This window comes from Cervus canadensis, chromosome 15 (genome assembly GCF_019320065.1).
Source record: "Cervus canadensis isolate Bull #8, Minnesota chromosome 15, ASM1932006v1, whole genome shotgun sequence".
NCBI classification, from domain to species: Eukaryota; Metazoa; Chordata; class Mammalia; order Artiodactyla; family Cervidae; genus Cervus; species Cervus canadensis.
Genome location: NC_057400.1, coordinates 21,031,334 through 21,047,250, shown reverse-complemented (window position 1 = coordinate 21,047,250; position 15,917 = coordinate 21,031,334). Strand labels below are relative to the sequence as shown.

Below are 15,917 nucleotides of genomic sequence, written 5' to 3'. Positions count from 1 at the left end.
GAATTCTCCTGGCAAGAATACTGGAGTGGGTTGCCATTTCCTTCTCCAGAGGATCTTCCCCAACCAGGGATCACCCTGCGTCTCTTGCGTCTCCTGCACTGGCAGGCTGATTCTTTACCACTGAACCACCTGGGAAGCCCCTTACTTCCCCAACCAGGGATCAAACCCACAGCCCCTGCATTTGAAGCACCAAGTTTTAACCACCAGACCACCAGGGAAGTCCCTGAATTTTATCAGTCTTGTAAGGTCTAAATTTAGTCTTTCCTCAATAAAACATTTTCACAATGGAGAAACCTCAGAGCTTTTCGCTCTCTCCCCACTGCCACCCACTACATCTGCATCAGAAGGACAGCATACATTTTCTATAACACATGTTATTTAACAGTGAGGCTTTGAAGTTTCTTTCACGGTAGCAACTTTATATTTGGTTGGCATATATATATGTATGTTTATATACTTTTAATGTACCTTCTGCCTTTTCCTCCAAATAGATTGTTTTTACCCTTACAGAAGGGAGGAACGCTTGGGATTGAGTTCATTTATATAGATGTGTCTCTTGTCAATGATTTAACAAACACTAATTAAAGACTCACCTGGTACCAGAAATTGTTCCAAATGCTGAAGAAATAGTTCCTGCCCTTGTTAAGAGAATTCCGATTCTCGTGAAACTGACTTTCCTGTATAGGATAGAACATGTAGGATACATCATGTCAGATGTATATAAAAACCATAAAGAAAAAAAAAAAACATGAGGGATGCCTAGTTATGAGAGAGTAGTATTTTAGTTATGATTATCAGAGAAGTCATCCCTAGAAAGGTGATATTTGAGAAGATAACTGAATAAAGAGAGATAGCAAGCTATGTGAATATGTGAGGAAAGAGATTTCCAAGCAGAAAGAATGCAAGTCATGAGTTAGCAATGAATCTAGCACATGAGAAAAACAGCAGTGATGTTAGGACAATGGGCCCTCTATATCCACGGTAGGCTGAATTTGCTGAAACCACTGATTCCGTGGGCTGAGTGTAATATGCCATTTTATGTAAAAGACTTGCACATCCGTGGGTTCTGGTACCCACAGAGGATCCTATAACCAATTCCCTGTGGATACCATGGGACAATTGTATGCCTTGAAGCATATGAGCAACTGGAGACTGAGCATATGAGCTTATTATCACATGCTCATATTCTCACGTGCTCATATTCTCATGAGCATGTGCTCCACATGAGCATATGGAGAATAGGATATGTGAGAATGACAAGGTTACCAGAGGCAGATCATCTAGGACCTGAAATACTGATAAGGATTAGATTCTGTTCTGGCATTTGAGGGTATTGAGGAAAGTGGCATAATCTGTTCAAACACAATTTTAATTTTAAAGAACTTTTTTACTTTTTCCCCTTAACTTTTTTATTTTTGATTAATTTTAGACTTATAGAAAAGTCAGACAATTGATCTAAAAAAAAATTTGTCTTATTTAATATCTTACATAGTCATAGTAAGGGCTTCCCTGATAGCTCAGTTGGTAAAGAATCCACCTGCAATGCAAGAGACCCCAGTTTGATTCCTGGGTCGGGAAGATCTGCTGGAGAAGGGATAGGCTACCTACTCCAGTATTCTTGGTCTTCCCTTATGGCTCAGCTGGTAAAGAATCTGCCTGCAATGTGGGAGACCTGGGTTTGATCCCTGGGTTGGGAAGATCTCCCGGAGGAGGGAAAGGCTACCCACTCCAGTATTCTGGCCTGGAGACTGTATAGTCCATGGGGTCGAACACGACTGAGTGACTTTCACTTACTTTCACTTTCATAGTCATAGTATTCATGACATTATTTTCATTTTAAAGTATGACTCAGAAAGCAATGTACAGGATTGCGTCTGAGATCCTCAGGAGGGAGCCTGAGACAGGGGTTCTTGGGACGTCTCCTTATGAAGGGAATGCTATTCCCTGCTTATCATGTGTTGCCGTTGTAGACATGGCCAACCTAAATCAATGAGATGGAGGTGTGTGTGTGTGTGTGTGTGTGTGTGTGTGTGCTCAGCCGCTCTACTCTTTGCAGCCACATGGAGTGTAGCACACCATGCTCCTCTGTCCATGGGATTTTTCTGGCAAAAATACTGGGGTGGGGTGCCATTTCTTATTCCAGGGGATCTTCCTGACCCAGGAATCAAACCCACGTCTCTTGCATCTCCTGCATTGGCAGGCAGATTTTTTACAACTAGCGCCACCTGGGAAGCCCTCAGATGAAGCTATCTCACAGATTATTGGAAGTTTTAGTTCTGAAACTCAAAGCAGAAGTAGAAACTTAGTTTGGGGAATTAGCAACAGAAAGTTGATCATTGAAACTTGCTGGAGTTGTTAAGATGGATGAGGGAGGGTGAAACAAAGAAGCTTCCGAGGTCAGAAAAGGCAGAAATGTGTGAGATGGTTATGTTGAGAAGAGTCAAGGTCAAAAGTGCAGACAACAGAGGTGTTTGAGCAATAGGAGCAAAGCAACAGAATTCAGTATCACAGTAGCTGACAGAAAAGTTTCAAAAGGAAGATGATATACCCAACTGGACATAGCATAGTGCCTTACACAGAATACAGAGTAGTAGAAAGAGTCTTAGCCTTGAATTTATATAGGTTTGTGTTAAAATTGAGCAACCTGTATAAACTTTTGAGCACCGAAGTTCTCACTTGTAAATTGCATATGATAATATTTACCTTACGGAGAATTGAGATAATTCATTTAAATCAGATATTAAAACCAATGTAAATTAATTGGTATAGTTTCTTGAATATCTAAGAGGCTAAGAATAACTATAGGAATAATAAGCCATGTATTAAGACTAAAACCTTACATGTGTATCTTATATAATATCCACCATAACTCCCTCCTCCAGGAGATCTTCCAACCCAGGGATCAAACCCAGGTCTCCCACATTGCAGGTGGATTCTTTACTGTCTGAGCCACCAGCAAAGCCCATAACTCCCTAATAGCAATTTTTTAAAATATTTTTATGCATGTTTATAAATATCATTTAGTATATTTTGTTGACTAGTATTCTCATTTTATATGTTCAAATTCTAAAGTATTTTTAAAAATCCATAAGCTGCATGTAAAATCTACTGCTTTATCTATTGCCCACCTGCTTATTGAATTTCTTAATATTGGAAATGCTAGTCTTGTATTATTAGGGAGGATTTTATTCCATCAAGGAGAAATGTCTCTCACTAGTATCTTTCCATCTCTCTTAAATTTATAGTGATTAATAAGTCTTCAGTATCACAAGCCAAATGTTACTGATATACAAATAAATAAAAAATAATATCAGAAGATTTTTAGGAAATAATAGATAATTTAGATTTCATAAATAGCATTATGCTAGAAAGTAACAACAGAAAGTTGGTAATCATTTGGTATCTGTAGTATATATATATATACACACACATATATATATACATTATATTAATATGCTAGAGAAAATGTGCACTTATGCAAATATATTTTATAAGATATCCTTCCATACAAGTACATTAATTGCTTATGGTTTCTTAGAAACATCTTAGATTTTTTATACCTATATTGTCTCTTTTCTTGGTGTATGTTTCTAAATATTTGCCCTGACTCCAAAGTTATGAAACTGAAATCAGTAACTATAATAATAACTCTTTTTCTCTCCAAGTGTAATATATTGTTATTTACATCTAGGGTTTATAGAAAACACTATTTTTCCTTTACACAAACATGAAGACTCTGTGCACTAGGATACAGTGCATTTGGTTATGCTCTGTACCTCAATAGAGTGTAAGTGATACTAGTATCATGAACTGCAGTAGGAATAGATATAAACTTCTCTATCCCTTTATGTAACTCCTGTGCATTTAAAGGTTAGAACTGTACTATCTGATTGTATAGTTAGCCCACCACCCAGGTAGCCCTGTGTTTGTTCACCACCAGCACTACCATTGTGTACTTTCCAAAATCAAAAGGATACCTCAATTCTCTGGACATCAGAAGCACTGCTTACCTCCAAGCTTGGTTCTCAATCACCTATTGCTTTAAGGATATTTAGTCATTGATTCTTTAATGCTTTAATGTATAATCTATGTGCCCAACAAGATCATAAATAGCTTAAACCAACACCATTATGAATACTCTTGATATATCCCCTGTGGAATATTCCCTATAATTAGTATATGTTCACTGAGTCCTGTCCTAATCTTTGCGACCCCATGGATCGCAGCATGTCAGACTTCCCTGTCCATCACCAACTTTCAGAGCTTACTCAAACTCATATCCATCAAATTTGTGATGCCATCCAACAATCTGATCCTCTGCCATCCCCTTTTCCTCCCACCTTCAATCTTTCCCAGCATCAGGGTCTTTTCTAATGAGTCAGTTCTTTGAATCAGATGGCCAATGTATTGGAGTTTCAGCTTCAGCATCAGTCCTCCCAATGAATATTCAGGACTGATTTCCTTTAGGATGGAATGGTTGGATCTCCTTGCAGTCCAAGGGACTCTCAAGAGTTCTACAACATCACAGTTAAGAAGCATCAATTCTTTAGCACTCAGCTCTCTTTATAGTCCAATTTTCACACACATACAAGACTACTGGAAAAACCATAGCTTTGACTAGACAGACCTTTGTTGGCAAAGTAATATCTCTGCTTTTTAACATGCTGTCTAGGTTGGTCATAGCTTTTCTTCCAAGGAGCAAGTATCTTTTAATTTCAAGGCTGCAGTCACCATCTGCAGTGATTTTGGAGCCTCAAAAAATAAAATCTCTCATTGTTTCCATTGTTTCCCCATCTATTTGTCATGAACTGATGAGACTGGATGCCATGATCTTAGTTTTCTGAATGTTGAGTTTTAAGCCAACTTTTTCACTCTCTTCTCACTTTCATCAAGAGACTCCATTGTTCTTCACTGTCTGCTGTAAGGGTGGTGTCATCTGCATATCGGAGGTTATTGATATTTCTCCCAGCAATCTTGATTCCAGCTTGTGCTTCATCCGGCCCAGCCTTCCACATGATGTACTCTGTATATAAGTTAAATAAGCAGGGTGACAATATACAACCTTGACGTACTCTGTTCCTGATTTGGAACCAGTCTATTGCTCCATGTCCAGTTTTAACTGTTGCTTCTTGACCTATGTGCAGATCTCAGGAAGCAGGTCAGGTGGTCGAGTATTCCCATCTCTTGAAGAATTTTCACAGTTTGTTGTGATCCACACAGTCAAAGTCTTTGGTGTAGTCAATAATTCAGAAGTAGATGTTTTTCTGGAACTCTCTTGCTTTTCTGATGATCCAACAGATGTTGGCAATTTGATATCTGGTTCCTCTGCCTTTTCTAAATCCAGCTTGAACATCTGGAAGCTCACAGTTCATGTACTGTTGAAGCCTGGCTTGGAGAATTTTGAGCATTAACTTGCTAGTGTGTGAGATGAGTGCAATTGAGTGGTAGTTTGAACATTCTTTGGCATTACCTTTCTTTGGATAATGATAGAATGAAAACTGACCTTTTCTAGTCCTGTGGCCACTGCTGAGTTTTCCAAATTTGTTGGCATATTGAGTGCAGCACGTTCACAGCATCACCTTTTAAGATTTGAAATAGCTCAATTGGAATTCTATCACCTCCACTATCTGTGTTTGTAGTCATGCTTTCTAAGACCACTTGACTTCACATTCCAGGATGTCTGACTCTAGGTGAGTAATCACACCATCATGGTTATCTGGAGGTAAGTCATGAAGATCTTTTTTGTTTAGTTCTTTGTATTCTTGCCACCAGTTCTCAATATTTTCTGCTTCTGTTAGGTCCATACAATTTCTGTCCTTTATTGTGTCCATCTTTCCCTTGGTATCTCTAATTTTCTTGAAGAGATCTCTAGTCTTTCCCATTCTAATATTTTCCTCTATTTCTTTGCATTGATCATTGAGGAAAGCTTTCTTATCTCTCCCTGCTATTCTTTGAAACTCTGCTTTCAAATGGGTATATCATTCCTTTTCTCCTTTGCCTTTCACTTCTCTTCTTTTCTCATTTATTTGTAAGGCCTCCTCAGACAACCATTTTGCCTTTTTGCATTTCTTTTTCTTGGGGATGAACTTGATCACTGCCTCCTGTACAGTGTCAGGAAGCCCCGTCCGAAGTTCTTCAGACACTCTGTATATCAGATCTAATCCCTTGAATCTATTTCTCACTTCCACTGTACAATTGTAAGAGATTTGTTAAGTCATACCTGAATGGTCTAGTGGCTTTTCCCTACTTTCTTCAATTTAAGACTAAATTTGGCAATAAGGAGTTCATGATCTGAGCCACAGTCAGCTCCCAGTCTTGTTTTTGCTGACTACATAGAGCTTCTCCATCTTTGGCTGGAAAGAATATAATCAATCTGATTCCATTTTGACCATCTGGTGATGTCCATGTGTAGAGTCTTTTCTTGTGTTGTTGTAAGAGGGTGTTTGTTATGACCAGTACATTCTTTGGCAAAACTCTGTTAGCCTTTGACCTGCTTTGTTTTGTACCCCAAGGACAAATTTCCATGTTACTCCAGGTAGCTCTTGACTTCCTACTTTTGCATTCCAGTCCCCTATAAAGACGAGGACATCTTTTTTGGGTGTTATTTCTAGAAAGTCTAGTAGGCCTTCATAGAACCGTTCAACTTCAGCTTCTTCAGCATTACTAGTCAGGGCATAGACTTGGATTACTGTGATATTGAATGGTTTGCCTTGGAAATAAACAGAGATCATTCTGTCATTTTTGGGATCACATCCAAGTACTGCATTTTTGACTCTTGTTGGCTATGATGGCTACTCCATTTCTTCTAAGGGATTCTTGCCCACAGTAGCAGATATAATGGTCATCTGAGTTAAATTCACCAATTCCTGTCCATTTTAGTTCACTGATTCCTAAAATGTTGTTGATGTTCACTCTTGTCATCTCCTGTTTGATTACTTCCAATTTGCCTTTATTCACGGACCTAACATTCCAGGTTCCTATGCAATATCGCTCTTTACAGCATTGGGCTTTACTTCCATCACCCATCATGTCCACAACTGGGTGTTGTTTTTGCTTTGGCTCTGTCTCTTCATTCTTTCTGGAGCTATTTTGCCACTCTTCTCCAGTGGGATGGGTCACCAAGACCCATCCATCTTGGGTGGCCCTACATGGCATGGCTCATAGTTTCACTGAGCTAGACAGGGCTGTGGTCCATGTGATCAGTTTGGTTAGTTTTCTGTGATTGTGGTTTTCATTCCCTCTGCCCTCTGATGGATAAGGATAAGAGGCTAATGGAGGCTTCCTGATGAGAGAAAATGACTGGGGGAAACTGGGCAGGGCCATGCTCAGTAAAACTTTAATCCAATTTTCTATTGATGGGTGGGGCTGTGTTCCATCCCTGTTATTGGACCTGAGGCCAAACTATGGTGGACATAATGAAGACAGTGGTGACCTCCTTCAAAAGGCCCCATGCATGTACTGCTGCAGTCAATGCCCCTGACCCCTCAGCAGAGCACTGTTGACCCACGCCTCTGCCAGAGACTCCCGGACACTCATGGGCAAGCCTGGGTCAGCCTCTTGTGGGGTCATTGCTCCTTTCTCTTGGGTTCTGGTGCACACAAGGTTCTGTTTGTGCCCTCCAAGAGCCTGTTTCCCCAGTCCTGTGTAAGTTCTAGTGGCTCTATGGTGGGGTTAATGGCGACCCCCTCCAAGAGGGCTGATGCCATACCCAGGTCTGCTGCACCCAGAGCCCCTGCCCCTGCAGCAGCTCACTGCTGAACTGTACCTTTGCAGGAGACATTCAAACACAGTTCTGGCTCAGTCTCTGTGGGTTCTCGGGGTCCTGGTGCACACAAGGTTTGAGCCCTCTGAGTGTGTCTGGTGGGTAAGGGGTTTGATTCTAATTGTGATTTCTCCCTTCCTACCATCTTGTTGGAGTTTCTCCTTTGCCCTTGGACATGGGGTATCTTTTTTGGTGGGATCCAACATTCTCCAATCAATGGTTTTTCAGCAGTGAGTTGTAGTTTTGGAGTTCTTGCAGGAGAAAATAAGCGCATGTCCTTCTCCTCTGCCATCTTACACCACTCCCCTCAAGACTAATTATGTGTTGAATGACTGAAGATATGAATGCATACCATTTTTAATACTCTAACCTATGTTATGGTATTAAGTTCTCTTTTAACAGATGTTTTAGGCCCAATATTAAATGCAAGAAGCATAATCTATATTCTGATTCAGTCAATTGTGTGGTGGGTGAGTAGGATGTACCATGAGAGTAGGAAATTTCAGTCTTTGTTACATACTAGGGCCTGACAGTGTATGGTGCAAGGGAGGTACCTTACAAATATGTATTAATTACTTTCTTTTAAAAATGAATGCTCTTCATTTTTCCCTCCAATAGAAGGCTCTTCATTTTTCCCTCCAATAGAAGGGCATGTAGAATTACATGAGTTTGGCTTAAATACCATATTATTTGACATCCAAAAGCTTATTTATGTTACTTTTAGATCCTCTCAGATTGTGGCAGTTTCTGACTAAACAGAAAAATAAAGAAGTACATACTGGCCTGGTACAGTCATAATTATTTGATTCACTCGGCAAATTCTTTGTCCTTGGCCCATGAAAGATCTCTAATTAAATGAGATAGATAAAAACTTAATGACTATTTTTCAATTCCTCGATGCATTATTTTGCTAACACTCGTAAATAACTCTGTGTGTGTGTGTGTGTGTGTGCGCGCGCACACTGGGGAAACCCAGTGGCTCAGTGGTAAAGAATCTGCCTACCAAGCAGGAGATGCAGGTTCAATCCCTGGGTTGGGAAGATCCCATGGAGAAGGAAATGGCAGCACACTCCAATATTCTTGCCTGGGAAATCCCATGGACAAAGGAGCCTGGTGAGCTATAATCCAGGTGTCACAAAAAGTCTGACAGGACTGAGCAGCTGAGCACACAAACTCATACACAAGCACATATATGTGTAAAAATAACTTTAACGTAGTCTAATATCCAAAACCTTTTATAGGTAACCTCCCTGAGAAATTACTTTAAAAATTTTTTTTAAATAAATTTGACATAGTGGTATCTTTAGCTTTTCTTGGACCCCTTTTATCACCTCTTAAATCAAGAATAGGGTATTGCACACTTGTTTGTTATTACTACCTTACAAATCTCAGCTTTCCTATAACATGAAATCTACATAATCTCTTTTTCCCTTTCTGAAAACATAATTTATTTCTCTTCTCCAGGTCTTCTCTCTTGAATATCACATTGGTACTATGGCCAGTTCTCATAAGATTTTGCTTTTGCCATTTTCTGTCTTCTTTTTAGACCACCGTGGAAATAGGGAAACTAGTAGAAGGATCTTGGAAAAATTTAAAGTTAAAAGGTAGATTCAAAAATCCCTAAAATGTAAACTTAGTCTTGGTATCATGGGAGATGTTTAAAAAACAGATTAGGGCCATTATCATGTGCTCCTAAAACTTATCAGGACTTTTTCCTTTATAAGACTTCCAAATTGTCTTTCTATTGTGCTCAATTAGAACAAATAGACATTTTATTTTAAATTTTCTGTACTTTCACTGACTTGGTTTCAGATATTCACCATTCCCAGTTCACATAAGAATGACTTTCCTGGGAGTTGATTTTTTCTCCACTTTATTATTGCTTCTTTATTAAAGACAAAAAAGATGTGATATTTTAAAGATACAGAAATGAATTTGTTCTTTCATATAAACTTGACTCATCTCTGTAACAAAAAGTTAGTTGATTCCTTCTTTAACTTTTTAATTTAAAAGACTATCTCTTTTATTAAATGGCTTAAGGAAAAAATCAAAGTCATTGATTTGTGGATTTAGGGGAATATAAATCCCACTCATCTAAAAGCTTGTGGTAAAATTTTTATCTAGATGTCATTCCATCCAAGCTAGTACAGTATGGGACTATAGCTGTATGTGTCTTAAGCCTAGACTAATACTGCAATGTATGACACATTTGAAAAATGTTTACTGCTGTTGCATCTGACAAAACAATATTTGTAATTAAATTAGATTAATACCTATTGTTTTCTTCATTTCTATGATTAACAAATTTAATATTTAAATGTAAAGATCAATTTGGTTGAGAACAACTGTTTTTTCTTAAATCTACCACTTTATTGTATTACACTGGTGGAAAAAGAAAGAAAAGCATTTTAAATCTTTTGTAGACAATGATTTTGAAGTAGAATAGTGGCAGCAAGAAGCTGGATCATTTTATGTTTCACATTACTCATAATTACACATGAAAAAGCTAAGGTCTAATATCCACCATAACTCCAAATAGCAAATTAATCATTGAGCAGAAGCTAGTAAAACACAGGCCACTTGTTTTAATTGGTAAGTCATTTCTCAGAGACTGATTGGACATAGAGCATCTTTATATTATACCTGAGAAATATTTTTATTAGTTTAATTACATTTGGGATAGACACATACTTTACTGAAAAATTATTCCCAAGTGATTTTCACCATGATATGTTTTCATTTTGATTGTTAAGTTTTGATCTATCTGCAAGGAAGTACAATAAGTATAAACTCAAAAATACTTTTCATTCAGTTGCCTTGCCTTTAAGATGGCATTAAATTTCCTCAATTTTTTTCTTTATTGAATGATCTCATTCAGAAAGTTTTTTAGCATTCAGATACCAAAGGTATTTTGATTGCATTGTAGTTTCAAAATGTGTCATATGTCATATCTAAAGACTAGCTATGTTTTAAAAATTGAATCTCTACAGCAGCAAAGATTTATCAGAGAATTCATATGTTATGGGTCTTACTTTTCTAAACTGAAAGAAGTTTACCTAAGGTATTCTATGTGTTGATGATATATTTGTGCAAGAAGACACTGACTAGATCCCATTATGAAATAAAAAACTGAATAAATAGAAAAACATTATTTTTTACTGCATGTCATTTTAGTCCAGTGGTATTCATTAACAGATACTGATAATGAAGAGAAAGGTGGCAGTCTCAGAGCAAATTAATGATTAGAGTAAAAAATTAGAGTGAAAAATGTAAGTACAATGAGAAACTTAATTAAGGGATTTACTATTCATTATTCCCTACTGTAAACATCAATCTTTAGTCAATTTAAACTTCAGCATGCACACAGGTGTCTCATAACACTATAGGCCAACTCAAGTTGGTGAAAATATCTTATGATTAAGCTCATGAACTTTTTATTTTCTGCAAAATGCACCTTCATGAAAAGATTCAAAATATAGCTAATTACCTGGAATTATTTTAAATAATGTTTGGATAAATGATTTAAAAGATGAATTAATTCTGTGTGTACTATAAAGGTTAAAAAAAAAGTCATGAGAAAGTTTTCTAGATAACAACTGTAATTAAGAAACCAGTGAGAGTAGAAAGGAGGGGTATTTAGGATGGCTTTTCCTATGTGAAGTAAAAATATTTTTCGCTAGACTGTATTACATAAATTCTGTGTAATTTATTAACACATATAGAGATTGAGTTAATTCATTTTTTTCTGATTTTTGCACTACCATGACATAGACTAGGTAATTTCTAAGATGTTGAAAAAAAAATTGTTCAATTATAACAATACATTAAAAAGAAGAAACATAATTTTAAATAATCTCAAATGTATTGCTGGCATCTGTCTGTGTGTGTTGATTTTACAGGTCTGGCTGTGGATCATTTCAGTGAACGGATATACTGGGCTGATCTTGAACTCTCTGTTATCGGCAGCGTTCTGTACGATGGTTCTGATTCCGTAGTCTCTGTCACCAGCAAACAAGGTTTGTGAAGTGCTTTTGTTTCTGCCTTTAATTACCATTGAGCATACTAAATAATGATGCATAGACACAATTATGAAAGCCTTACTTTCTGTATTTCCTCAATTTATGTCTCTTTTCAACTTACTGTGTACAGCTTTGTGTGTGTGTGTGCGTGGGTACTCAGTTGTGTCCGACTCCTTGTGACCCCACAGACTGTAGCCTACCAGCCTTCATTGTCCATGGGATTTCCCAGGCAGCAATATTAAAGTGGGTTGCCATTTCCTTCTCCTGGTGATCTTCCCCATTCAGGAATCAAACTTGTGTCCCCTGCATCTTCTGCATTGGCAGGTAGATTCTTTACCACCTGGGAATCTCATTTCAACTTGTAGCTGTTATGCCCGATGTCCGAATCCCCGAGCGGGAAGAGAGAAGGCTTCCAAGACAATGCAACTCGCAAAAAAGGGAAGTTTATTGCTGACTCGAGTCAGGGCTCACTGCCGCAACCGACGCAGTGGTGCAGGGTCAGATAAGCACTGAGCCCGAGCTGTTACCCAGTTTATAAGGTGTGCATAAGCAGTTGGTAGCTGGCTTAAGCGGACTGGTTACATGTTTGCAAAGTAATCTTATTGGCTCAAACCTTCGCGGGCTTTTCAGCTTTCCCCTGATAGGTTCCCTTTTCCTTACTGGGCGCATATTGATTGGCTGGCTCCAGGTGGCCTGATAATCATGTTACCCTGGAAAACCAGGCCTGCTCCTAATCTAGGCTGCCTGTCATGGCGCAGCCTCACAGTAGCTCTTACTTGTAGCTCTTACTTGTAGCTCTTATTCATTGCAATTTTCATTCCTGCTACTTAGAATAACAAAGAGGCCACACCAGAAGAACTTCTTGACTCCAGGACAAACGTGGTGCATTGCTACTGGATTCAGAAAATATTGTTTGTTGCTTCTGTGGATGTTCTTTTCTGAGCAGATGACTTCAAGTAGTCAAGATTAGTGCATGGAAATACTAATTTTTATTTCAAATTGCAGTGATAAGTAGGAAATGAGTTACTATATAGGTAAAACATCATAGTAACATTTATTATTATAGGTAATTGATAGGGATCCTCTCATCCATATGAAAGCAATGTGTGAAAAATGAGAGTTTACTTCTCCTACAAGTGACTGCAAAATCTACCAGTGCTCTACTTTCATGGCATCCTTTTTATCTCCCTCTCTATGTCTATCTTCTGTTTTTCACTCTCATTTTTTACTCCCTTCTGTGACTCACACTTTCCTTGCCAGGGAACCTCAGTTCTTTCTGCTTAATTTATTTCCCTTCTTTTTCTCTTTCTCTTTCCTACCAAAACCTCTTAGCTATTTACCACAATTTGTTCACAATTTATACTTGAAGTTTTATATTTTCATACTAATTTGCAAGTAAGTACTGCTTTGCTTCCTTTTTTTTTTCTTTTTAAGCAAAAGCAGAGAAGTTGCTAGAGGAATAATTGCATTGAACTGTCACTGTGCCCGTATTAGAAGAGTGTGTTTTTTATTTAATAACACTAAATGGAAAAAAAAAATTCAACATTCATGTAATTGATTACAAAAATCAACCCATTTTAGCTTGAGTGTATATTTTACTATTTCAAGAAACAATAAAGAAAAATACATATTAAAAGGCATTTTATGTTTTACAACATTTAGATAATAAGTAAAATATAAATGGTGCTATTTCACTTTTTAGAAATTTCAGTACCAAAGTTATATATTTTTATAAAAATCTCTAAAAATAGCCATTTTGTAAATGTGAGAAATTATTATTATTACTGTTATTCTCAGCCAAACTAATTGATATATGATTGACATTCACCAATTTGTTTTCTTTATCCTATTTCTAAAATAGACAATAGAATGTCAGATTTGGGGGGATTATTTCCCTATGCAAAGCCAACTTATGATTGATAAAATTATTGTTCAGACAATTAATTTGACCATTAATTTAATACAGTGGTGGTGACAAATAGATTCAAGGGATAAGATCTGATAGACAGAGTGCCTGAAAACTATGGACAGAGAGGTTCATAACATACAAGAGGCAGTGACCAAAACCATCCCCAAGAAAAAGAAATACAAGAAGGCAAAGTGGTTGTCTGAGGAGGCCTTACAAATAGCTGAGAAAAGCAAAGAAGTGAAAGACAAAGGAGAAAAGGAAAGATATACCCAACTGAATGCAGGGTTCCAGAGAAGAGCAAGGAGAGACAAGAAAGTCTTCTTAAGTAAACAATCCAAAGAAATGGAGGAAAACTACAGAATGGGAAATACTAGGGATCTCTTCAAGAAAATTGGAGATACCGTGGGACCATTTTATGCAAAGACTGGCACAATAAAAGACAGAAATGGCAGGAACTTAATGAAGCAAAAGAGATTAAGAAGAGGTGGCAAGAACACAAGAACTATACAGAAAGTTTCTTGATGACCTGGATAACCATGACAGTGTGGTCACTCAGAAAGAGCCAGACAGCCTAGAGTGTGAAGTCAAGTGGGCTTTAGGAAGCATCTTTAAGAACAAAGCTAGTGGAGATGGTGGAATTCCAGCTGAGCTACTTCAAATCCTAAAAGATTATACTGTGAAATTGCTGAACTTTAAAGTCAGCAATTGGAAAACTCATCAGTGGCCACAGAATTGGTAAAGGTCAGTTTTCAGTCCAATCCCAAAGAAAGGCAATGCCAAAGAATGCTCAAACTACCATACAATTGCACTCATTTCATATGCTAGCAAGGTAATGCTCAAAATCCTTAACGCCAAACTTCAGCAGTATGTGAACCATGAACTTCCAGATGTTCAAGCTGGATTTAGAAAAGGCAGAGGAACCAGAGATCAAATTGCCAACATCCACTGGGTCATAGAAAAAGCAAGAGAGTTCCATAAAAACATCCACTTCTGCTTCGCTGACAATGCTAAAGCTTTTGATTGTGTGGATCAAAATGAACTGTGGAAAATTCTTCAAGAAATGGGAATACCAGACCACCTTACCTGTCTCCTGAGAAACAGGTATGCAGGCCAAAAAGCAACAGTTAGAACCGGACATGAAACAATGGACTTGTTTCAAATTGGGAAAGGAGTAGGTCAAGGCTGTATATTGTCACCCTGCTTATTTAACTTATATTCAGAGTACATCATGCGAAATGCCAGCTGAATGAATCACAAGCTGAAATAAAGATTGCCAGGAGAAATATAATTGGCCTCAGATATGTAGATGACACTAGCCTAATAACTGAAAAAAGGAACCAAAGTGCCTCTTGATAAAGATTAAAGAGGAAGGTGAAAAAGCTGGCTTAAAACTCAAAATTTAAAATAATATGATCATGGCATCCAGTCCTATCACTTCATGGCAAATGGAGAGAAAGTGGGAAAGGTGACAGACTTTATTTTCTTGGGCCCCAAAATCACTGCGGACAGTTACTGCAGCCATAAAATTTAAAGACTTCCTCCTTGGAAGAAAATCTATGACAAACCTAGACAGCATATTAAAAAGCAGAGGCATCACTTGGCTGATAAAGGTCCAGGTAGTCAAAGCTTTGGTTTTTCCATAGCCATGTATGAATGTGACTGTTGGACCAGAAAAAAGACTGAGTGCTGAAGAATTGATATTTTTGAATTATGGTCCAGGAAAAGACTCTTCAGAGTCCCTTGGGCAGTAAGGAGATCAAGCCAGTCAATCCTTAAGGAAATCAGTCCTGAATATTCATTAGAAGGACTGATGCTAAAGCTGAAGCTCCAATACTTTGGCCACCTGATGCAGAGAGCCGATTCATTGGAAAAGACCCTGATGCTAGGAAAGTTTGAGGGCAGGAGGAGAAGCAAGGGGACAGATGATGAGATGGTTGGATGACATCACTGACTCAATAGATATGAGCTTGAGCAAACTCCAGGAGATAGTGAAGGACAGGGAAGTCTAGTGTGCTGCAGTCCACAGGGTCACAAAGAGTCGGACACAACTGAGCAACTGAAAAACAAGAAAATGAGAATTTTGTGAACTGTTTTTGTGCAGTGGTGGTTATCAATGTCATGTAAGCTTTATGTCTGCAAACTGTACGACAGAAAAGATTATTCTGTATAATAAGCCCTCCAGGAAATGCTTTATGATGGTAAAATTGATGGAAATGTTTTTTATGTT

At 37.9% G+C, this 15,917-nt stretch overlaps 1 protein-coding gene across 1 annotated transcript in view; it reads left to right on the top strand.

Moving 5' to 3' along the window:
- Positions 1-15,917, top strand: part of LRP1B (LDL receptor related protein 1B) — a 2,049,143-nt gene that overhangs the window by 1,925,886 nt on the left and 107,340 nt on the right. The window contains exon 80 of the mRNA XM_043488135.1: positions 11,662-11,778. Within this exon, the coding sequence (XP_043344070.1) occupies positions 11,662-11,778 (117 nt within the window). The remainder of the gene's footprint in view (positions 1-11,661; positions 11,779-15,917) is intronic.